The sequence below is a fragment of the Antechinus flavipes genome, chromosome 3 (genome assembly GCF_016432865.1).
Source record: "Antechinus flavipes isolate AdamAnt ecotype Samford, QLD, Australia chromosome 3, AdamAnt_v2, whole genome shotgun sequence".
NCBI classification, from domain to species: Eukaryota; Metazoa; Chordata; class Mammalia; order Dasyuromorphia; family Dasyuridae; genus Antechinus; species Antechinus flavipes.
Window position 1 is genome coordinate 519,073,118 of NC_067400.1, and position 24,610 is coordinate 519,097,727.

The 24,610-nt window shown below is 40.8% G+C and overlaps 1 protein-coding gene across 3 annotated transcripts in view; it reads left to right on the plus strand.

Annotated features, from left to right (window-relative positions):
• Window positions 1–24,610, plus strand: part of GDPD5 (glycerophosphodiester phosphodiesterase domain containing 5) — a 175,752-nt gene that overhangs the window by 52,081 nt on the left and 99,061 nt on the right. For 2 of the 3 annotated variants that reach the window (XM_051987088.1, XM_051987090.1), the window contains exons 2-3: window positions 4,335–4,424; window positions 20,538–20,712. In XM_051987088.1, coding sequence (XP_051843048.1) covers window positions 20,596–20,712 — 117 coding nt within the window. In that variant the 5' untranslated portion in view covers window positions 4,335–4,424; window positions 20,538–20,595. Of the gene's footprint in view, window positions 1–3,674; window positions 4,224–4,334; window positions 4,425–20,537; window positions 20,713–24,610 lie in introns of those variants that run through there. The other variant, XM_051987089.1, reaches the window with a different exon arrangement.

The window sequence follows — 24,610 nt, forward strand, 5'->3', positions numbered from 1 at the left end:
AAAAAAAGCTAGCTCTTTGTTCAAAACACTGGCCTTCAAACACTCCAAAAACAGACATCATCTTCCACCAGGGATGCTTTCCCAAGAGTCTTTAACTGCTACTTGAATGTCTTGATGACCCCTAGGCCTTTCACTGTCCTGGTAGTTGCCCTGTGAGGATATCTTCCCATTTATTAGCAGCTTTCCTAAAACACCAGCACAGCCCAATATTCCAGTTGTAGGATAGTCAGGTAGGAAGAGAGCAGCATCGTAGTGTTCTGTTGTCTCCCCTCCTCATGTCTTTGCTTCTCAATATAATCTTAGTCCTGCATTAACTTTTTTCTTTTCTTTTCTTTTTTTAAGTGATAAACGCTTAACAGGGATATAAGGTTAAATTCTGGGTTTCAAAAAAAATCTAGCAAGGAAGACAGCTTGGGGAGAGCTCCTTCTATCCAGGTAGTTGATGCCCTATTAGGAGTATGGCTCCTAGAGATTTAGACACAGTCCTTCCCTCAATAGTTGTACAGTGATGCTCATCACCCAGGAGAGGCAGCTGGTAGTGAGCAGAGCAGTAGGCTTGGAAGGAGGAGAAGCTATATTAAAATTCAACCTCAGATACTGTGTGACCTGGACGAAGACACTCCATCTCTGTTTGTCATAATTTCCTCATCTTTAGGATGGGGATAATAGCTCCTGCTTCCCAGGGTTTTTGTGATGATCAAATGAGAATATTAAAAATAGCAAATATTTACTTGGTGCTTTCTGTGTTTACACTTTAAAGTTATTTGTAAAGATTGCTCAATGCAGTGCCAGGCACATAGTGTTCCGTTGTTGTTCAGTCGTTTTCAGTCATATCCAACTCTTTGCGGTCCCCTTGAAGTTTTCTTGGTAAATATATTGGAGTGGTCCACCATTTCCTTCTCCAGCTCATTTTACAGATGAGGAAACTGAGATAAGCAGGTTTAAGGTGTGACTTGCTCAGTCACACAACTGGTAAGTGTCTTAAGGGCAGATTTGAAGAGTTTTCTTGACTCCAGCCCAATGCTCTATTCACTTTGCCACCTAGCTGTCCAACTGGCACATAATAGATGTGATATAAGTGCTTACTCCCTTCTCATCTTCCCCCCACCCCAGGAACTATGAAATGGTTTCTTATTGGAGATTATTTGATCCACTTGACAGATGGGGACATTGAAGCCCAAAGATACTGATTTATTCAGATCTATATGTTAAATTAAGTACCAAAGCTTGAGACCACTTTACTCAATTCCTAATTCCATGCATTTAGCTTCACATCCCATTTCCTTTCTACAGTAGATGGTGAGCTGGCCCCCAAGCAAGAAAGACTGGCTGGCTTAGGCAGCTTTCTTGGTAAGTGGATAGTTTTAGTGTCCATCACTCATGTCAAGCATCCTTGGTGACTTTCTGGACTTTAGAGGTGGAAGAGACCTTCTAGAAGATCACTTGGTCCAGTCCACTCATTTGATAGCAGGAAGAAACCCCGGGACGTTGTGATTTGCTTAGATTACTCAAGCAACAAACATATGATACTGTTGTTTTACAAATGGACCTGTTTGCCAGGATGGGGAGCCCCCTGGTGAGGACAGCATCCCATTCTCAGATGTAATTGGTTTTCCCTTGACGGGAAGCCAATGATCTCTGTGGCCAGGCTTAAATATTGATGCACAATTCTTGTATGTCTTCAATCTTCAGACTCTTCATAGTGAGTCTTACAGAGTAAGAACTGGATTGGGCTGTCCGGTTTCTCTATCCAAATTGTGTGCCTCGTCCACTCCTCCCTTCAGCTTGCTGGAGTATCGTGCTGAGTTCCAGGAGAGTTTAAGAAGGATGGTGATAAGATGGAGAATAACCAGAGGAGGTAGCCAAGATGGGGAAGGGGCTTATGTGTGTGTGATGAGAATGGAAAGAGAGAGAGAGAGAGACACACAGACAGACAGACACAAAGAAATTGAGAGACAGAGATGGAGAGAGCGAGAAAGGAGACAGAGACTGAGGGACAAGGATAGAGGGACAGAGAGAGACAGAGACAGAGGGAAGGAGGGAGAGTTCAAGTAAAAGAGTAAAAGAGAGAGAAGACTGACAGAGACATATAGAGAGACAGAGAGCGAGCCAGAGTGTGTAAGCTATCCCTTATATTTGTATATAGAGGCAGATACTGTCAGGATTTTCTGGGATACCTCCTTTCTCCGATGAGCTAGGTGTCTACCTCTCCACACCTTAATACATCTACCTTCCTCCAAATTCTCTGCCCCAGATTTCAGTGGCTCTGTGATGTTATTGACACTCACATGGGTAGAGTTTCTTTCAGCTAGACTGATTCTTCGTTTTCTCAGCCCTAAGGTCCCTTCTTCTATCCCTGACATTTTATGAGTGCTGACATGGTCCTTCAGACTTCGTTATTCCCTCTTCTGCCTGGGATGCTCTCTCCCACCATACCTCAATCTCCTGGATTCCCTCTTCTCCTTCAGAATTTAGCTCAAACTCACTTCTCTGGAGGTCTTTCCTAATCTCCCCTACATGCAGCCCAGCTACTAGTGCTGTCTCCTTTAAGGTTACCACATTTACAATTTGTCTATATTTTATACAGGTTGTTTCACTCAGAAAAATCTAAGCTCATTGAGGGCCAGCATGATTTATGTTCCTTCTGTCATTGAATTCCTGGTACTTAGCTCAGTGCACAAAAAAACTGCTTTCTTACAATAAGTGCTCATTGATGGATTGCATGGGATTCTACACTGAGTCAGTAGCAGAGCTGGGCCCTAAAGATGGGTCTTTTGCCTTTTGGGGATAGGTTTTCATGTAGCAGATGGGATTGGAGCCCTACTTAGAAGGTGAGGCAGACAAGCAGCCTTGCAGTCTCTCCTGCTCGGCACTGATGGCTATTCATTTAAATTTTGTTTTACCATAGGAGGTGGAAGTATCAGTAGTTGGGCATGAGGATGGGAGGTGGGGTGTTTGAGGGGAACGGGGTTGTTTCCTGTCTGGTGCCTAGGGCTTCCTCTGGCTGACTCACTGACTCTCAGACGGGCCCTGCAGGCAGTGAACTTGAGGAGGTGGGAACCTGGGCTCATCCCTATTTCAGAGGTCCTGGTTCCCCTGTTTTCCCAGGAGCACCCATCTCTGAATCTGGCTGAGAGGCCCAGAAGCCCTGAGAAAAGGCCAGGTTAGGCTCCATGTACTTTTTCTCTCTTCTCTGTCCTGCCTTTGAGTATCTTTGGCCCATCTACTTTCTAGAGCCTTTAACTGGAACATTCATCCATCTCTACATGGCTCTGTCTGGTTCTAGGCTTATTGTTCATCCACCTCTCTACCTCCATGGTTGTTGTCCTTCTTGTCTCTCAAGCATTTCTGCCCATTTTAGGCTATCTCTTTGTCCATATTCAGCTCTGGGTTTATTGTCCACGTACCTCCGGAGGGTCTGCCTCTGATTATCTATGTTCCCTGTCTCTTCCTGGGTGTGTCTTCCAGCTGCCTCTGGGTTTCCCCTTTCCTTATTCTTTTCTGTTTCTGTCTGAAGTTTCAAAAGACCAGGGTACCACCATCCTTTCCTCCCACCACCAGCCCTACAGACAGGGCTTCTGAGCAACCCTTCCCTCCCCTGCCCTCACTCCCTTGCAAAAGACACCTCAGCAGAGGGACCCCCATCTTGGGGCTTTGGGGTTCTGGGCCCCACTCTCCCTCCCCCTTTTTGTGTGGGAGCAGGTCGTGGTTCCCCATTGCCCCAATTCACCCTGGTTTTCTGAGAGTGAGGGGGCCCAGAGCTGCCGATGAGTCAGCCACATGCTATCCTCCACCATCGTGCTCTTACTAATATAATTGCAGTGTCCCAGTTCTTCCTCCTTCTCCTCCCTCCTTCCCCCTCTGCTTCCTTTTTCTCTTCTTCCAATTCTTCTTTCAGATTTTTCCTCTCCTAGTTTCTTTTCCTGGTCTTTCTCCTCCCCCTGCCTCCTTTCCCCTCCTTGTCTGGGTCCAAGGGCAGCTATGTAACAGTTGGTTTTACTGGCTAGCCTGAGAAGCCGATTGCAAACAGCTGGAGAAAGCTGGGACATAAACATCAGCCTCTCCTCCTGCCCTTGGGTCCTGCACCCTCCCCCGAATGAGCACGACAACTAGCAAGGAGATGCTGGCACCCTGGACTCCTGGCTGGACCCTGGGTGCATTTGTCTTCTCAGTGCAGTGTGTGTTTGGTGTGTGGCTGCCTTTGTGGTTCGTCTGCCACTCAGGTTTGTGCTTTGTTGTCTCTGTGGCGGAGTGCTGGGGAGATTTGGGTGCTTTTGTCATTCTGATTGGGCAGGCAGTACTTGACTGATGTTTGTCTTCTTGTTTCCCTGCAGTGTTGCCTGTGAGGTCCCCCTGCCCCCTGGAGAGGAGGTGCCCGTGAGCAGTGGGACTTTGGACAACAGCTGGGACAGGCCTTCCTACAGGTAAGTTTGAGAGTTGGCTCAGAAGGCCCTCAGCCCTGTTATTTAGGGACCCCCCTGCTTTAAGATCCATATATGGGGAGGGGGACAGCTACATTCTGTGTAGCCCAAAAGAACACAGCTAAAAGCAGGTGAGAGTTAGAGTGTAAGAGGACATAGGGACACCTTTAGTCTATTGTATAAAAAATATTCTAAAAAGCAACTTCTTTGATTAATACAGAGTCACCAAGAGAGCCCCCATCAGTGGAGATCTGAAAACAGATTGTAGGCTCTCTTATAAGAAATCTTACATCTTCCCCATAGTAAGGGGACTTCATAAATATTTGTTGAATTAAATGGAAGCATTTGAGGGCTGTCTGGTGAATATGCATGTGACTTGTTTTGCCTGGTTCCACTGAAAAGTAGTACCAAAATGAGGAGAGTTACTGAGGAGAAGATGAAGGTTTATTATAAAGAAAAACTTGCTAAAACTTAAAGCTGTTCTAATGGCAGAAAAGGTTGTATAAGAGGGTAATAAGTTCCCCATCAGCACAATTCAAGTGGAGTCTTGATTGGGAGATTATAAAGTGTGTGCTTGCCCCTATGTGGGTTGGATTGAATTCTGCTTCAGGTTTAAAAATGAGACTCTATGGCCTTTGGATTCCCTTTCACCATTGCGATTCTCTGGGTAGAGAGGCCTGCTCTTGCTCTGATGGGAAGAAAATCATATTTAAAAGTGGGAGATCAGCTCTGGCATTTATTGCTACACAGCTTTGCAACCTTGAAGGAATCACTCCTTTCATATTAGAAAGATAGGAACAAAGGATGAAGCTAGTACCTGTTATTTTTCAACAAGTTTCAGTTCCCTTCTCCAAAAAAAAGGAGTTGGTACTCAAAAAGCTATTGGCTCTGTGACCTGAATACAAATATGGCCTCACACATTTATTTCCTAGCTTGTGACTCCGGGTAAGTCACTTCACCACTTTCTGCCTCAATCTCCTCATCTATAAAGTAGAAATTATTATAACAGTACCCGTCTCCCAGAGTGATGGTGAGGATGAAATGAAGTGCTTAGCATATTACATGGCACATAGTAGGTGCTTAACAAATGCTTGTTCCCTTCCCCCTTCAAATGATCTTGTAAACCTTTCTACCACTGATATTCTCAGCCCTAAGGTCCCTTCTTCTATCTCTGACATTTTGTGAGTGCTGACATGGTCCATCTAGACTTCAGATTAAGGGGGTGGGAGTTGATGAAGGGTGTCCTAGAGATATGGCCCCTTGACTTCTCCTTATCTGGGGCTCCAGCCTCAGGCCTCCTGACGGTGTCTACACTTGGTTACAGGCAGAAGGACTCCTGTTTGGGTCAGAGCCAGTTCTACAGAGCTGTCCTCATAATTAGTCTCCCTGGGATAGAGATAAGGTAGCTCTGTGTGTGGCTTTGCAAATATGCATGTACCAGGAATGCTGTTAATCTAGTGTTGATATATAACTTTACACTTTTAACTTTGGCTTCTATTATCTTAACACTGGTCCTGTGGGGAAGAGAGTAAAGGGAAAGAAAAAACTAAGGCCCAGAAAGAAATCGTAGACTTAGTAATAATTTTCATTTCTTTAGCTCTTTAAGATACATGAAATGCTTTTCCCAACATCCCTGTGGGATAGGAATTAAGTAAATTTTCATTTTACAAACAGGCTGTATACAGAGTCTCAGAGAAATGAGTTGACCTTCCTAAGGACATCATACATGAAGGAAGTTGCTAGAGAAGGGATTTGAACTCAATCTTGTAACTTTGCCCTTTCTGCTGCAGTGCAACACTTTTCTAATCTCATAATCTTATAGCTTGCAGGAGGCTTAAAGATTACTTAATTCTTGTTTTATGGGAAAGAGACGGGGAGTATATTTCCTTGTGGTCCTTATAGGAAGCAATTCACAAAACTGCATCTGGAACCCAATTCTCCCAGCCTTCTTTGCAGAGTGCTTAGCATGTCATAGGTGCTTAATAACATTTTGTTTGGGGAGTGGCTGGCTTGATAATTAAGAAAATGACACACATAACATAGTATATTTGGAATTTTGATTTGTTAAAGTCCCAACAACATAACTGGATCATTCACCAAGAGTAGTCTAGATGACAGCATAGTTAAAGCCATTGTGAGTTCCTTAAGGGCAGGAACTTGATTTTTATTTTTTTGTAAATTTCTTCCTCTAGTGCTTAGCATAGTGCCTGCTCTGTAGTAGGCTCTTAGTAAATATTAGTTGATTGGTTGATCACTGAAGTTCTGAGAAGGAATCTTTAATGGGTGGATGCTGTGTTAGAGGGACATCTCTGGAGGGATGCCTTTAAGGAGTCTGTTGTCAGCCTTGGACTGATTTTATAAAATTTCTTTTGCTAAGTTTCTCAAAAGAAATCTTAAAGGTTGAAAGTGGAAAGTGAGACCTGTCAGATTGGCTAAGATGACAGGAAAAGATAATGATGAATGTTGGAAGAAATGTGTGAAAACTGGGATACTAATACATTGTTGATGGAGTTGTGAATGGATCCAACCATTCTGGAGAGCAGTTTGGAACTATGCTCAAAAAGTTGTTGAACTGTGCATTTCCTTTGACCCAGCAGTGTTACTACTGGGCTTATATCCCAAGAGATCTTAAAAAAGGGAAAGGGACCCACATGTGCAAAAATGTGTGTGCAGCCCTTTTTGTAGTGTCCAAAAACTGGAAACTGAGTGGATGCCCATCAATTGGAGAATGGCTGAATAAATTGTGGTATATGAATATTATGGAATATTATTGTTCAGTAAGAATGATGAGAAGGCTGATTTCCAAGAGGTCTGGAGAGTTACATGAACTGATGCTGAGTGAAATGAGCAGAACCAGGAGATCATTATACACGGCAACAACAAGACTGTACAATGATCAGTTCTGTGGCTCTCTTCAACAATAAGATGATTCAAACCAATTCCAATTGTTCAGTCATGAAGAAAGCCATCTGCACCCAGAGAGAGGCTTGTGGGAACTGAGATGGACTACAACATAGAATTTTCATGCTTTTTGTTGATGTTTGCTTGAATTTTGTTTTCCTTTTCAGGTTTTTTTTTCTTTCTAGATCCGATTTTTCTTGTGTAGCAGGATAACTGCATAAATATGTAAACATATATTAGATTTAACATATATATTTTAACATATATTGGACTACTGTCATCTAGGGGAGGGGATGGGGGAAAGAGGGGAAAATTTGGAACAGAAAGTTTTGCAAGGATCAATGTTGAAAAATTAACCCATGCATATGTTTTGTAAATAAAAAGCTTTTAAAAAGAAAAAAAAGAAAGTGGGAAGTGAGGGTATTAAGGAGAATGAAGAATTAACTTACCTAAGGTCATATAACAAATCAGTGAGAGAGACTCTATATTTGTATTATTTTGTCCCTAAGTTCCAGCCCATTGTGTTTATGAGAACCAGGAGCTCTTACTAAACTCTATTTTGCAGCTGAGGAAACTGAGATAAGCAGATAAAATGACTTGCCTGAGGCCACACAACTCATAAATATCTGAAGGGATTTGAACTTGGTTGGGTCTTCCTGTTCCAGGCCTATCTGTTATACCATATAGTTGCCTACCTGTGTTCACCTAAATGGGCCACAAAAATTGGTTTTCCAAGCAAAGTAAAAATATTCTGAATGACCAATTTTCATTTTGGACTACCTGAACTTCAGTTTTCCCCCTCAAAATAATAGAAATGAAAGAAAGTGGGGAGGGAAGACAGAAGTTTTACTAATTGGGAGCTGATTGTGTTTGGGAATTCACTATTTTTCTAGGCTTCCTGAAAATGCTAGAGGCCAGACTGAGGTGGCAGGATAATAATTTCATCTGGGTATTGAGAAGCTATATATACAAAGCCATAAACTGGGCCTCAGTTTCCCAGTCTGTAATTGAAGAGGGTTGAATTAGTCTATATATAATCTCAGTTGTATCATTCTCCTTTCTGTTCAAAACCCCCTTTAGCTCTAACATTCTATGTTCTAAGATCCCTCCCAACTCTAAAATTCTCTTTTCTGTATTTCAAGACCACTTTAAGCTCTAGCCTATGTTCTGCATTATAGAGGTTCATTTAATTCCTCTTTTATTTTATTTCCCATAATTTGATTGCACTGTTCTCAACACTGATATTTTTTCATGTTCCTCCCATTATGTCTATTCTGTGTCATATTTTAATGTCCTTTTCTGCTCTTCCTGTTTTTAGTCTTATGGGTTTTCTCATTTGGATGTGTACAATCTCACCTTTTTTACCGATAAAGGAACTAAAGCCCAGAGAGGGAGAAGGACATGGAAAGAATCCATGTGTCCTGACCTCCCAAGCTCTGGATCTTTGGCTGACTGTTGGAAATACTGATGGGGGAAGGAAGGGCCAGGTCCCTTTAAAAAGCCAGGGCTCGGAATCGGCATTTAGAGTTCATGGAGAGGAGAGGAAGAACTGGGATTGGATAAACATGCCCCTTTTCTCCCTGGGCTTTTTACAAGCCCTGTGGGGCGGGTAGGCAGTCCCTCACACACTTATTGGCCTTTTAAATTTTTTTCCAGTGAGGCCTTTTTCCAGATAGGTCCTGCCTTGTTACCCTCCCCAGGCCTCAGACATCTGGTCTGTGGGTGTTTGGGACTGTTGTTGTTTTTAAAAGAAAAAGCCCTGCCTGGAAGGAGACCGGCCATGTTCCCAGGACCCAGGGAATGTGGGCCACTGAGTGATGGTGTCATTAATCCATTCATTTAGCAGTTATTATCAAATGAGTTCCTCGATGTGCTAGGAAAATCTAGTTCTCGCTTCCTCCTTCCCTCCCCTTTCCTTTTCCCAACTAACTGTGTGCTGGTGAGCAGCTTTATTTCATCCCTCTGAGATTTAGTTTTCTTTGCTGTAAAAGCAGCTTAATTATCTTTAGGTTCTCTGCTTCACAGGGCTTGAAGAAAAATGCTTTGTAAACCTTAAGCACTAGGGAAATGAATACTTTTGTAATAAGAAACTAGGATGATCATCTTTGCATTCCCTTCCTCACGAGGCTATCAGGAGGAAGATGCATTTCAAACATATAAGATAGGTGAATGGATAAATGGGGTGCATGGATGGATGGATGGTTGGAGGGGGGAAGGGAGGAGTGGATAGATGATAGGTATGGATAGCTAGCTAGTTAGCTAGATAATGATTGGATAGATAAGTGGATAGATAGATGGATGGATGGATAAATGGATGAAGCAGTAGATGGATGAATGAATGGATAGATAGATAAATAGATAAGTAGATAGGTAGAAAGATTGATAACTGGATAAATAGGTCAGTGGATGGATGGATAGATATATACATAAATACATAAATGGTTAGATTGTTGGATAAATGGATGGATAGGTAGATAGATGAATCATTTGGATGCATAAACAGATGGATGGATAGAGTATTAAATTCTTACTAAATGTTAAACACTATTACAAATACAAGCAATGCAGTTTTTTAAATTAAAGCTTTTTAATTTTCAAAATATGCATGGATAAGTTTTCAACATTAACCCTTACAAAACCTTGTGTTCCAATTTCTCTTCCAATTTCTCTTTGAGGGCAAGTAATCTAATATATGTTAAACATAGAAAAAATATGTGTTAAGTCCAATATATGCTTACATATTTATACAATTCTCTTGCCACACAAGAAAAATCAAATCAAAAAGAAAAAAATATGAAAGAAAATAAAATGCAAACAAACAACAAAAAAGAGTGAAATGCTATGTTGTGATCTACACTCAGTTCCCACAGTCCTCTCTCTGGGTGTAGATGGCTCTCTTCATCATACAATCATTGGAACTGGCCTCAATCATCTCATTGTTAAAAAGAGTCACATCCACTAGAATTGTTCATCATGTCTTGTTGTTGCCATTTACAATGATCTTCTGGTTCTGCTCATTTGACTCAGCATCAGTTCATGTAAGTCTCTCCAAGACTTTCTGTATTCATCCTATTGATCGTTTCTTACAGAACAATAATATTCCATAATATTCATATACCACAATTTATTCAGCCATTCTCCACTTGATGAGCATCCATTCAATTTCCAGTTTCTAGCCACTATGAAAAGGGCTGCCACAAACATTTTTGCACATACAGGTCCTTTTCCCTTCTTTAAGATCTCTTTGGGATATAAGCCCAGTAGTAACACTGCTGGATCAAAGAGTATGTACATTTTGATAGCTCTTTGGGCACAGTTCCAAATTGCTCTCCAGAATGATTGGATCAGTTCACAACTCCACCAATAATGTATTAGTGTCCCAGTTTTCCCACATCCCTTCCAACATTTGTCATTATCTTTTCCTGTCATCTTAGCCTGAGAGGTGTGTAGTGGTACCCTCAGAATTGTCTTATTTAAGCAATATAATTTTTTTTTAAATTTAAAAGTAAAAATAAATAAAGTTAAAAATAATAAATGCAAGCAAGCAAGTCAGTTTCTGCCCTCAGGAACTTCCATTCTAGTGTGAAAGGACAACATAAGTAGAAATTGTATGCCTAGTATGGAGATCTATGGAATGGTTCTGAGCCAAAAGCTCATACCTTGGAACTAAGATGGTTCCAGAGGCAGAATTCAGGGAATAAGGTGGGCAGTTTGGAACTGGTGACCAAGAAGTGGCTAGTCAGTTTACACTTTGAAACTTTACTTCTTTCCTCTATAAAAGAGGGATCTCTCAGAGTCGTAAAGATTGTACTTTATAAGTCTTAAAGTGCCAGAGAAATGAGAGGAGCCATTATAAGAATTATTATCACTGTAATAATACACATTACATTACATACAATACATTAATACATAGTGAGAGAGGGGCCTATAGATTGTACCATTTGAAAATCAGTTCAAGAGAAGCTGGTGATATTTAGTCTGGAGAAGAGAGGAGATGGTAGCTATTGCCAGGTATTTCATGAGAGGAAGCATCATGACTAAGTAGAAAGAATGCTGAATTTAGAGGCAGAGGCTCTGGGTTCCAATTCTGGCCCTGTCATTTACTATCTGAAAATGTTAAACTACCTCTTTGGGCAAGTGGTTTTCAAACCCTTCCTACCCCACTCCTATGCCTCACTTTCTTTAATAAATGACAGGGTTGGACTAGAAACCCTTTAAATTCCTTCCCCCCCCAACCCCCCAGTTCTAAATCTATGATCTTTTGTAGAATAGGGATAAGGCTTATTCTGTTTGTTTATCCAGAGGGCTGGACTAGATGCCATTTGGGCTTGATGTAAAGCTTCCTAATTCGGAGAGCTGTCCAAAAGTACCATGGGTTGGCTTCAGGAGGGAGCAGGTCCCCCATCCTTGAAAGTGTGGATAAAAGGAAGGCTGGAGATGGCTGTGTGTGGGGGGGGGGGGGGGAGGGGATGCTTCAGCAGGATTCTTGTCCAGTCATGGATCTGACTCATGCCTTCCTGCCCTCAGAGGTCCCCTTCAGCTGTGTGAGCCCAGTATTCCCTTCCCCAAGCTCACCTGCCCAGGGCCCTAAACACAGCTGTTGCCCTTCCCACAACCAGAGTCCCAGCAGCAGCTGTGCAGGGAGCTGTTCAAGGAGGGTCTTCCGGGGCTGGGCCCTCAGGCGTGAGGAGGAATTGCATTAGGAGAGGGAAGATGTTGCTCACTGTCCTTCTCGTCTGTCTTGCCAGAAAAATTAATCTTTAAGTCTGCAATTGAATTATTCCTCAGAAGGCCTGCACACACACAGGGGCAGGCACACATGCGCACACGCTCCCTCACACAGTCCCAGACACGTCAGCTATGAATCTTATCTTCCCTGCTATAGGTGGGAGGCAGAATTAATGTGCCCTGGCCTTAAATTAACTCACTCTTAAGCTTCAGATCCCTGAAAACCCAGCCCTGCTGCTGCCAGCCATAAGTGACACTCACAGGGAAGGGGGGCGAAGTTTGGGGTTGGCAAGGTGTCTGGTTCAGGCATTTAGCAACAGAAGCAGGATTTGGGGGAGTCACAGAGAACGAGGGTCATAGTCCTGCCATATTCTGAAGTGGGAAGATTCAGGCCTTATCCTTAGTCTCAAGAGATTCCAGTGTTGGAAGGATTGTCTGGGCTAAAAAGAGCCCGAAAAATCATTGAGGCTTGTAAAGCAGATTTTAAAGATGGGGAAAATGAAGCCTCAGAGAAAAAGAAAATTCTTCCCCAAGTTTATTACATTGATTAAGTAGCAGAGCAAAGATCTAGACCAACACCCTCCCCTATCATGGAGGCTCACTGGAGTTTTGGTGGTATTGGAATCAGAAGGTCCTACTTTAGCTGTTTAGTAGCTGTGCAAGCCTGGAGAAGTCACTTAATTTCTCTGTGCCTCATTTTGTTCACCTGTAATATATGAGAGTTTTCTTCCAGCTCTAAACCCAAGGTACTCTGATCCTGTATGATTCCATAGTAGGGATCAAGGCCAGCTTGAATCTGGCGAAGCAGGTCCCTCTTCTATCTGACAAATGAAAGAGTTTGTGACGTTGGGTCAGCCAGTTCTCTTCAAGTCTCAGCAGCTCCATGGCTAAATGAAAAGATTAATGCCTTCCCTACCTCCATTACAATGTTGTTGGCAAAACCCAGAGGAGAGCAGGGAGGAGGAGGGGATTGGGGAAATGAAATGAAGATGGATATGTCATGAGTTCTTGCTTTATTTATTTATTTTTATCCACGAGGAATAGTTGTCCCAATAACCCTCATTTGTCCAGTTCTTGACAGATGCATAGCATTTTCACACACACACACACACACACACACACACACACACACACACACACTTTTATCTGCTTCTCTCAAGAATTCTCAGAGGAGTGTGAATGTTTTTTGAATCACCATTTTACAGATGCTCAGATATCAAGGCAGAGAGGGCTTAATTGGGTTCACAAAGCTAATAAATTTTGGCATCATGCCTCCAGCCTCACACCACATCACCTGAAAGTGATGAATAAGTCATTTAAAGACATTTAAAATCCTAGTTTGGGAGACTGAGTGGTATTGTGTGGGATGACAGGGAGAGTGTTGGACAACTTCAGCAAGTTCAGTTGCCCTGACTCAATTTATCTGACTATGATTTAAATCAAGTCACTCATCCCTTCTGAGTTCCAGTTTCCTTGTCTGTAAAATGGAGTCAGTGATACTCAGAGGCTCTACCTTTCTGAATGTTGTAAGGAAAGTGCTTGGTGAGTCATCAAGACTAGAGGTATTATTATTTTTTATAAAGTTTTTCATTTTCAAAATATATGCGTAGATAATTTTCAGCATTCACTCTTTTTTTTTTATTTAATAATAACTTTATATCGATAGAATCCATGCCAGGGTAATTTTTTTTACAACATTATCCCTTGCACTAGCTTCTGTTCCGATTTTTCCCCTCCCTCCTTCCACCCCCTCCCCTAGGTAGCAAGCAGTCCTATATATGTTAGATATGTCAGCATTCACTCTTGCAAAACCTTGTGCTCCAAATTTTTCTCCTTCCCCCCATCCCCCTCTCCTAGATGGTAAGTATCCAATATATGTTAAACATGTGCATTCTTCTATATATATTTCCACAATTATCATGCTGCACAAGAAAAATCATATCAAAAAGGGAAAAAAAATGAGAAAGAAAACAAAAAACAAGCAAACAACAAAAAAGGTGAAAATACTGAGTGATCCACACACTCAGTCCCCACAGTCATCTCTATAGGTGCAGATGTCTCTTTCCATCATAAGTTCATCAGAACTGACATGAATCATAGAGGTATTATTATTAAAGAGAGACAGTGGCAGAATGGGCAGAGGGTAGAGGCTGGACTTAGAGTTAGGGATGCCCAAGTTCAAGATCTGACACATAAGAACTATTCAACTTGAACAAGTCATAAGACCTAGGTTGAAAGCTTGTTAGTCCACACCTTCTCTCCCTTCATTCTGCAGATGAGACCTAAAGAGGCTAATAAGTTTGTACATTGTCATAAAGCTAATATAGATCTAAAGTGGTATTTGAACCCAGATCATCCTGATTCTAACTCCAGCACTCTGCCCACTACTCCACACCACCCTCCAATCACTGGAATTTCTCAGGTCTCAGCTGCTGCTGCTTCTTTTAAATTATTTTTTTCAATACAGTTTTTCCAAATACATGTAAAAATAGTTTTCAAAATTCATTTTTATAAAACTTTGTGTTCTAAATTTTTCTTTCTCTTTAGCCCATCCCACAAACAGCAAGCAATTTGATATAAGTTAAATATATGCAATACTTTAAAAAAAATTTTGATATTTGTCATGTTGTGCAAGAAAAAATCAGACCAAAAGGGGAAAAATGAGAAAAAAAACCACAAAAGATGAAAATACCATGCTTCAATCAGCCTCCCTAGTTCTCTTTCTGGATGCAATTGGCATTTTCCATCCCAATTCTATTGGAATTATATAGAATCACCAAATTGTTGAGAAGAGCCAAGTCCATCACAGTTGGTTGTCACGTAATCTTGTTATTTTACAAGTTCTCTTGCTTCTGCTCACTTCATTCAGCATTATTTCATGTAGGACTTTCTAGGTTTTTCTACTCATCATTTCTTATAGAACAATACTATTCCATTCATATTCTGTAACTTATTCATCCATTTACCAACTGATGGGCATCCATTCAATTTCCACTTCCTTGATGGTACAAAAAAAGTTGCTACAAACATTTTTGTACATATGAGTCCTTTTTCCCGTTTTTATGATCTCTTTGGGTTACAGAGCCAGTAATAACACTGCTGGATCAAAGGGTATGCACAATTTGATAACTTTTGGGCATAATTCCAGATTGCTCTCTAGAATGGTTAGATCATTTCACAACTCCACCAATAATGTATTAGTATTTCAGTTTTCAGCCATCCTTTCCAACAATTATCATTGTCTTTTCCTGTTATCTTAGCTAATCTGAGAGGTGTTTAGTACTTCAGAGTTGTCTTAATTTGCATTTCTCTAATCAATAGTGATTTAGAGCATTTTTTCCATATGACTAGAAATGGCTTTAATTTCTTCATCTGAAAATTGTCTATTCATATTCTTTGACATTTATCAGTTGGGAAATAGCTTGTATTATAAATTTGAGCCAATTCTCTATATATTTTAGAAATGAGACCCTTATCAGAAACACTGGCTGTAAAAATCCCCCCCCAACTTTCTGCTTCCCATCTAATCTTGGCTACATTGGCTTCGTTTGTGCAAAAACTTTCTAATTTAATATAATCAAAATTATCCATTTTGTATTCCATATCATGTTGCCTAGTTCTTCTTTAGCCATAAATTCTTCCCTTCTCCACATATCTGACAGGTTGACTATTCCTTGTAAAGCTCAGATTCTGAATCTATGTAATGATCCATATGGGGTCACATAACTAAATATGGGGTCATGGAGTTATCATTTGCAATCAGTAAATGTTTATATACCTATATATGCATATATATATTTATAAAAAGGAATTATGTAAAAATTTCCAAAGCTAAAAAGGATCATGAATGGAAAAAGTTTAAGAAACCCTCTTCTAGAATATACTTCACTACAAGGGATAAGTTACCATATCAGTGCAGAGATTTTCCAGCCACCGCTGTAAGTGGGCCCCGCTTGCCCAAGTTCTTAAGATCCAGATCTCTTGCTGAGGGCTGCCAGCTCTTTGGGGATTCTTCCCCATCCCTAATTCCAGTTAGAATCTTCCAATTTTCAGAGCAGAGGCATCAGCAGCCACTGAGTGGGCTCAAAGTCAAAATGCTGGAATGGACTTAAGATCATCTATTTCAACCCCCTCATCTGCTAACATTGCCCCAACAAGATACCAATGGAAGCTAACCTCCAGGTTGAGATGAAGCATTACTGGGAAAGGCAGTGAGATTAATCCCAAATCAGAGCAAAGCCCCAAATGGGACAACTATTCTGTAGGGGAAACAGCAGCCAGAGAATTCTGACCCTTACATGGCCCCATGGTGTGACATTGGGTAAGCCACTTCCCGTGCTATGGCCTCAGTTTCCCTTTTCAGAACAGAAGGAGCTTGAACGAATTCCCGTCAAACCTCATCTCCTAAAATGGAGCCTTTCCTAACTTCCTTGAAGCTATTTACTCTGTATATATAAATGTTTACATTGTGATCTGTGAGACAGTATCAGTTCCAGGAGGACTAGGAACTGTTTCATTTTTGTTTCTGTATCCAGCAGAGGTATCGGAGTTCCTCTTACTTTATAGGTGCTCAATAAATGTTTGGAGATGAATTTTGAGATCCCTTTTAATTTCCAGCTCTGACATTCAGAGAACACACTATGTGTGTGTGTCTCTGTGTGTGTATGTGTGTATGTGCATGCGTGTGCAGGAAACACACACAGTTTAGAAGTCTAAGGATCATAGATTAAGAATTAGGGGAGGGGGTGGAGGGAAGGAGGGGAAAAGTTGAAACAGAAGTTTTTGTAAGGGTCATTGTTGAAAAATTATCCATGCATATGTTTTGTATATAAAAAGCTATAATAATGATAATAAAGAATTAGGAAGATCCTATAAAATAGGTTATTTTAAAGAGGAAGAAACTGGTTAGAATTTGAATTTGGGTCTCCTTGACTCTAAACCCTGTAGTCTACTCAGTGTCTCACCTCCTAGACTTACCTGAGTTTAACTGCAGGTACAGAATGTACCAAACATAGGTATGATTAAAAACATCAGTCGTCTCTCTCCACTGGTTCCTTTCCATCTCATTTGATCAAAAACCCATATTTCAGTAATACCATGAGGTTTTCTTGAAGTCTTCTGGAGGGTTACACAAATGACTGATAGTAGATCCCTGTCCTCACTAAGCTTATAATCTATTACTGAGGATTAGACATGGACCAAGAACTGCAGTACTAAAGGATTTGCTCTGTATTTGTTTGGAACATAAAGTATTATGAAATCAAAGGAGGGAGAAATCATCACTAGCTGGAGGCATAGGATATGGGATTGGGAGAAAAGGGCAGGGAATATTTCATGGAAAAGGCTGTACCAGACTGAACCTTAAGGGAAGGGATGTCATTGGATAGTATTTCCTTATCCTTTCCTTATCCAGACATTTCCTCATTCATAATATCAGAGAACTTAACTAGATGAGGCAACCAGGTGGGAGAGCAGATAATGCTGACTTTAGAGTCAGCTGTTGGGAAAACCTGAGTTCAAATCCTTTCTTAGACATTTACTAGGTTATTTGATACTGGACAAGTCACTTACCCCGTTTGCTTCAGTTTTACCTTTTGTAAAATTGGCAATGATAATAATAGCCTCTATTTCTCAGGGTTGTTGTGAGGCTCAAATGACAATAATTATAAAGTGCTTAGCACACTGTCTGGTACATAGTGAGTACTACATCAATGTTGTTTAGTTATATCCAGCTCTTTGACCCCATATCCCGTAACTCACCAATACTGTCCATGGGTTTTCTTGACAAAAATGCTAAGATGAATTGCCAAGGCAACAGGGTAAAGTGACCATCCAAGGTCACCCAACTAGTAAGTATCTAGGGCCAGATTTGAACTCTGAATTCAGATTTCCTGACTCTAGACCCAGCAACCTATCCACGGAGCCATCTAGCTGCTATTATTATTGATATTCAACTCCTCTCTGCCTCAGTTTCCTCATTTGTAAAATTATCATCTGTATAAGCTTGAGAGAATCAAATGAGATAACATATATAAAGTGTTTTGTAAACTTTAAAAGGCTATTTAAATGCTGATTTTTAATGATTATTAAAGGACTTTGAGTCAGGAAGACCTGAATTCAAATCCTACCTCATATACTGACTTGCTGTGTTACTCTGGGCAGGGTCATTTAAGTTCTCAGTCTGCAAAATAGAAAATCCTAGCATCTGTCTTCTAAGGTGGTCGTGACATTCAAATAAAATGGCCCAGGTAAGGCCCATAAATCTAAAGCTAAAATGCCAAGGCTTAGTATGAGTGATTTAGTTCCTTCTAGGCATTCTTCAATCTCTTTATTTTAGGTTTCTAAGGTATAAGCAATATGAGCATATTTGAGAGTATGGTCTCATAGGATGCCAGAGGATTGAGGTTGGAGCATCTGATGGGGATCACTAGAAGTGGGGCTCCCTGGATGCTAAAGAGAGGATTATTTTCCTGAGAAGAGCAGGCTTGATGTCCTCTGGGGTCTATCCCTACAGCTCTAGCACATTGGCTGATGGCCAAGGTTCCAGTCTGGATTACCTCATTACATCATTTCTCCTGTCTTGGGTTTGGGAGCTAGAACATTCTAAAAGGGTACACAAAGATTATCCCATCCAGTCCTCTGACTGCTGAATGAATCCCTTCTTCAACGACCCTGGCAGATGGCTGTGGAGCAGGATAGGACTCTCCAGGCTTCCCTCTCATAGATTTTAGATTTCCATTCTCTGTGCTCTCCATGAACACAGATAAATATTCCCATCGTGTAAAGAATAAAACAGGAGCCTTGTCTCTTGTTTGGGTCGTTTCTCTGCAACAAGCCCTGGCACTCGGCCTGCCAATTAAGTGTGTTGTAAGCAACAGTTTGAAAACTAAGCAAGTCATAAGTATCACTTAGGCTCCTGCAGTCTGGAGACTAGGAATGCACGCAGAGGCCTGGTCATGCTTCCCAGTTCCTCAGTTGTTTTTCAGTTCACAGCTGGAGGATTCCAGTGTCTGGCATAGATAGAATCATGGAATAGCAGAGTTGCAAAGGGACTCAAAAGACACTTAATGTAACTGAGATCAGAAAAGGACTTCTTTCTTGGGAGTTTTCATGGTGTGATAGATAGGCAAATGGTCCTAGAATTGGGAAGCCCCAGATTCAGGTCTCCCCTCAGACAATTACTATGTGATCATGAATAGTCATGTTACCAGTAGTCTATTCATAGCTTCATCTAGTAGCCCCTATTGGTCCCATTTAAAGATACAGAGATTAAGTGACTTACCCAGGATTGTATAGTTAGTAAGTGTTTGAGGCTGGATTCAAACTTGAAAGTTTTCCTGATTCCCAAAAAGAACATTTCAGCTCAATGGGAGCAAAATTATTTTCTGGGCTCTACCAGTGAAATTTGACAGCCTGGCCAAGTGAATAGTAGGGTGATGTCTTCCATCTGAGTCCTAGGGGTACATTAGCAAAGGGTTGGTCTCTTTTGTTTTTGGCTATAGCAACTAAAAGAGATGTACAGGAGACTGTTAGAAGTATTGAAAGGCTGAAGTATCCCCCAGGAATTCATTATATTGGGACTTAGCCAGAGAAAATCTCTTCTCTTTGTGAACCCTCTAAGCTCTGTCTCTGGTCCTTTTCTCATGGCAAAGCAGGGATCAGTCCTCTCTTTTTATAAATGAGCTAACTGCCTCTATGAGCTGACATACACTAGCAACTAGAATTAAGAACTTTATGTGGAAGGGTGTGAGAAGGATCCACAATCAGGCATGTTAAGATTTGGAGATGGAAAAAGAACTGGAAGGAACAATAAGAAGCCCAGTTTCCCTATACTGTAGTGTTTATAAGAGACACTAATGTATAGTAAAACTGGAAAGATAGGATAGGACCAGAGTATAAAGAGCTCCAAAATGTCAGAGGAGTCTATATTTGATCTTAGAGATAATAGGGAGCCACTGGAGTGTATTGAGTAGAAAAACTTCAGAGTCATACTTTAGGAAGAGTGATTTTCACAGGAGTGGCTAGGCTGGAAGGAGAGGCTTAGAGCAGGAAGACCAATGAGGAGACTGCTGTCATTCATCAGGTGAGAGGTGATGAGGACCACTATCATGGTGATGGCTTAAGGGGAGAGAGAAGGGATCTATTGGAAAGATCCTGATCTTCTTGAAGAATTTCAAGAGAGGTTGCTATTCTCCAAGTCTGCTCATAAATAAATGGAGATATAATTTAGAAATCCGTTATCCAAAGAACAATTGGAACTTTACAAAGGAACCTTCCTCACCAAAACTCTTTGAGACAAACTGATGTATATCCTATTATCTCCTCCTTATACTCTGGAAACCAAGGTTCATATAGATGCTCCAGATCCTTGACTCCAAAGCAGAGATTTCTACTCTACCAAACAGTTTCAGGGTTGCTAGAGCTTTCCCCCCCTTTCCATCAACCCCAGCTGATGCCTTTTCTTCCTCATGTCTGATATCTCTGCAGGGTGCACTGAGGCTGGATGGGCCTCTGAGGACAAGTTCCTGGGCCTGCGGGCAAGAGGATGGTGAGACATCAGCCCTTACAATACTACGAACCCCAGCTCTGCCTATCATGCCTCACCGGGATCTATGGCTGCCGATGGAAGCGGTACCAGCGGTCACATGATGATACCACTCCAGTGAGTTTGACCAACACTTGGCCAAATGTCCAGGGATTTGGAGGTGGCGGGTGAGGGAGAGGTATGGGGAAGAAACAGTTTAGCCTTAGAGGGGAAGGGGCATGCATTTTGAAGACATAATTCAATTCATTCAATGGCTTTTCTAAGTACCTACTATTCACTGAGCCTGACTAGGCTCTGAAGGAGGCATAGTTTAGATAAAACATAATCCCTGCCCTTGTAGAGTTCATCATCTGATGGGGGATAAAATATAAACACAAACACACACACACACACACACACACACACAAACCCTAGAAGATATAATATTCCTTGCTAAGTACATCGGAAAGAGACAAACACAATGCTCCAAGAGATCCAAGGAGAAAATGCATTAAAGAAAAGAAGGATTGCTCATATTGTTCCTTGTCAGGAATACTTTCATCTCTCTCCTTTACTTGCTCAATTTCTGCCCATCCTTTGAAACTTAGCTTAAATGCTTGTTCCTCCAAGATGATTTGTGCAATCCTTCTTGTCCTTAGGATAAAGAGGATAGATATGGGCAAGATGATGGTTCTTTTACTTGAGTTCAAGACCAGTGAAAAGAGCAGTTAGAAAGAGGGGTCTTCAGTGGCTTTATGTCATTCTGAAGGAGATCTTCAGGGAGGTGCTCTTGGAGTTGGTGCAAACCAACATTTTTAGTGGTAACATGAATTAAAGTATGGATGACATGCTTGGTATATTTTAAGAACACTCAGAACTAGGAGAATTGGCTATATAGTTAAATAATGGGATCCAAGTCTAGGAAGATGGCAGCAGGCTAGAATGGTGGAGACTGGAGCTAAGGGAATGGAATGTTCTTACTTGGAAAAAATTGACAAGAATTAGGGTTTGTCATTATGGATATTTGTCCTACTAACAACTAATTTTTTATTTGAAAAATTTATTCTTAATTTTTTATTACATTGCCTTCATTTCTCTTTTTTAAAATAATTTTTTCAGTCAACCCTCCCCTTTTCTTTTTATCAGTCAGCTTCTTCATCACCCCATTGAGTAAAAAAGATAAACAAAATCTCCATTACAGACATGCATCATCAAACAAAATAAATTCCCTCAGTAGCCATATCCAAAAAATGTCTAGATGTTATTCTGCTCTCTAAATCCATCACTTCTTGGTTGGAGGAAGGGAACCAACATGTTTTCTCATGAGTACTTTGGCATCCCCAGGACAGTTATCACAATAAGTGTTCTTATTTCTGGAACACTTAGTTGCAAAAGTTTTCTTGTAATTTTCCCTCCTTCAAACCAAACCAAATCAAAGCAGACTAGACTCTTACCTTCATACCTTTTTAGCCAGCTTCTTGAATTTCTGTGGTCGGAAAGTACTAGCCCTGTAGTAATGAGCTTCTGTGAGATACACCAGCCTGGAAACACAGACTGATATCTGTTGTTTAGCCCAGTGGTTTCCAACTCAAATAGAAATAGGGCCATTGATGGGTACATAATGATCCACATGTTGACTTAGAAAACCACATATTAACATTACCTCGAATGTATTGTATTTTTGTTGTTGTTATTAAACATTTCTCAGTTACATTTAGTGTTGTGGGTGTCATGAGGTTGAATTGGACACCTCTGGCTAAGTCTCTAAGTCTCTTTAATGGGGGTGGGATCTGCTAGAGCTCACACTGCTTAGTTGTTTAGGAAAAGCTGTAACTGAAATCTCATCTTCTGAAAGAAGCCTTTCTCAACCCTTCTCAATTCTAGTGCCTTCCCTCTCTTAATTGTTTCCCATTTATCCTGCGTATGGCTTGTTTCTACATATTTGTTTGCTTATTGGTCCCACATTACATTGTGAGCTCTCTGAGGTCAGGGACTGTCTTTTGCCTCTTTTTTTTCTTTTTGTATTTCTAGCATTTACTTGGCAAATAGTAGGCACTTGATAAATGTTTACTGCCTGCCCATCAAGATGAGGATTTGAAGGAGTAGTATAGTGAAGGTTCAGGAGATAACATTATTGTTAAGGGACAGATCAATTCTCCGAAAGTCTCCACAGCTGTGGATCATAACATCTGAAGGAGTTGCAAGGCAGCCTTTGCTGACACAGGTGTTGCGGACTGGGAATGAGATAAATTGGTGGTAGAGGGAAGAGGAAAGAGGTCAGACAACAAACAGCCTCTCAGTCAGAGAACAGCAACTGCTTCTCAGTCTCCTTGTATCCTCCTCTCACAAAAGGAGATCCATTCTGGGTTGGAATTTCAGCAGCCATTGTCAGGTAGCTCCCGTGTATTCCAACAGCTCTCCCATGTAGTCTAACAGGGCAAAATATAAATATTTTAAAATCTTTATTCTGAACTGAGCACCAAACAAATAGACACTTACATATGAGTAATAAAACAGGGGAAAAAAGGTGTTTTTTTTTTTTATGAAGATAAAGATCTTTATTGTATACATACCACTTGCTTTTCTTTGTGTACAAGATAGTAAAATCAGATTTAGGGCATTGCATCCAAAGAAAGAATTATAGATTCAGAATACAGATTGAAGTATAGTATCTTTATTTTTTGGTTTTTTTTTTTCTTTCTCATGGTTTTTCCCCTTTGTTCTGATTCTTCTTTCACAATATGACTAATGTGGAAATGTGTTTAATATGATTGGCCATGTATAACCTATATTAGATTGCATGTTTTGGGGGTGGAGGAGGGAAAAAAGATATGGAATCCAAAATCTTATAAAAGTGAATGTTGAAAAAAACTATTTACATGTTATTGAGAAAAATAAAATACTATAAAAAAGGAATTTTAAAAAAGGTTGAGGATATTGACAAAGTAGCATATACAAAGGATGACAACTGTAAGGGCCTATGAAATCATTTTTCAGTATGTTTCTGAGAAAAAGAGAAAGTAAAAAAGGGGAGAAAATCACAGAAATTATTACTACTCAGAAAAGGTGGTAGAGAAAATAGTAGAAACCATGATCCCATGTTGCTACTTTTATTAATTCTTTATGAGAATTGTCTGCATACTTCTGGAGGGTATCCATGATGAAATTCCAGAAGGGAAACAGGCAAAATTTTTGTGAATGATATTCCAGAGCTGGCTACTTCCTTATAGTCACACAGTGGCCAATAGAGAATACAATAGCAGCATTATAAATGTGGAAATAAGTTTAGAAGAATTGCACATGTTTAATTTATATTGGATTGCTTGCTGTCTAGGAGAAGGGGTGGAGGGAAGGAAGGGAGAAAAATTTGGAACACAAGGTTTTGCAAGGGTGAATGCTGAAAACTATCTTTGAATATATTTTGAAAATAAAAAATTATTATCAAACTTTTTTTAAAAGTTGAGAATACAAGAATGGTTTCCCAGAGCATGAGATGTATGTTGGGCCTTCTTTTCCATACTATGAGCATGGGTAACCTCCATGGCCTGGGGGGACAAGGGAATGAATTTGGTTCAGCTCTGCCCAGACTCCCTTGGAGTACTTCTCTTTTGTTTGCTAGCCTGGGTACTTTCCAGATTCACCTCTAGCTGTTGATTACCTTGTTTCCCATCCATGCAAAGTAGTGAGGGCCAGGTCAGACTAAAGATAGTCCCAGCAGAAACAGATTCTGTGAGAAATTCCTTGGATTAAGAGCCCTCTGGGGTTTAGAGAAGCAGCTGCTGCCTGGAGGCTGTTTAGTTTCATAAAATCAGAGTATCTGAGAATGATCAAACTGAAGTGGAAAGATTTCTGCCCTCAGGGTCAGGAGACCTTGACTCAAGGTGCTAGTTCTGCCTCTGCCTCTGAATATTATCCCTCCTCCCATCCCACATTGGTAAAATGAGAGATTTAGACAAATCATTGGTTCTTCTAGCTCAAACATTCTGTGTTCTCTAAGACATCTCCCAGCTCTGCCATTCTGTGTTCTAAGCCCTTC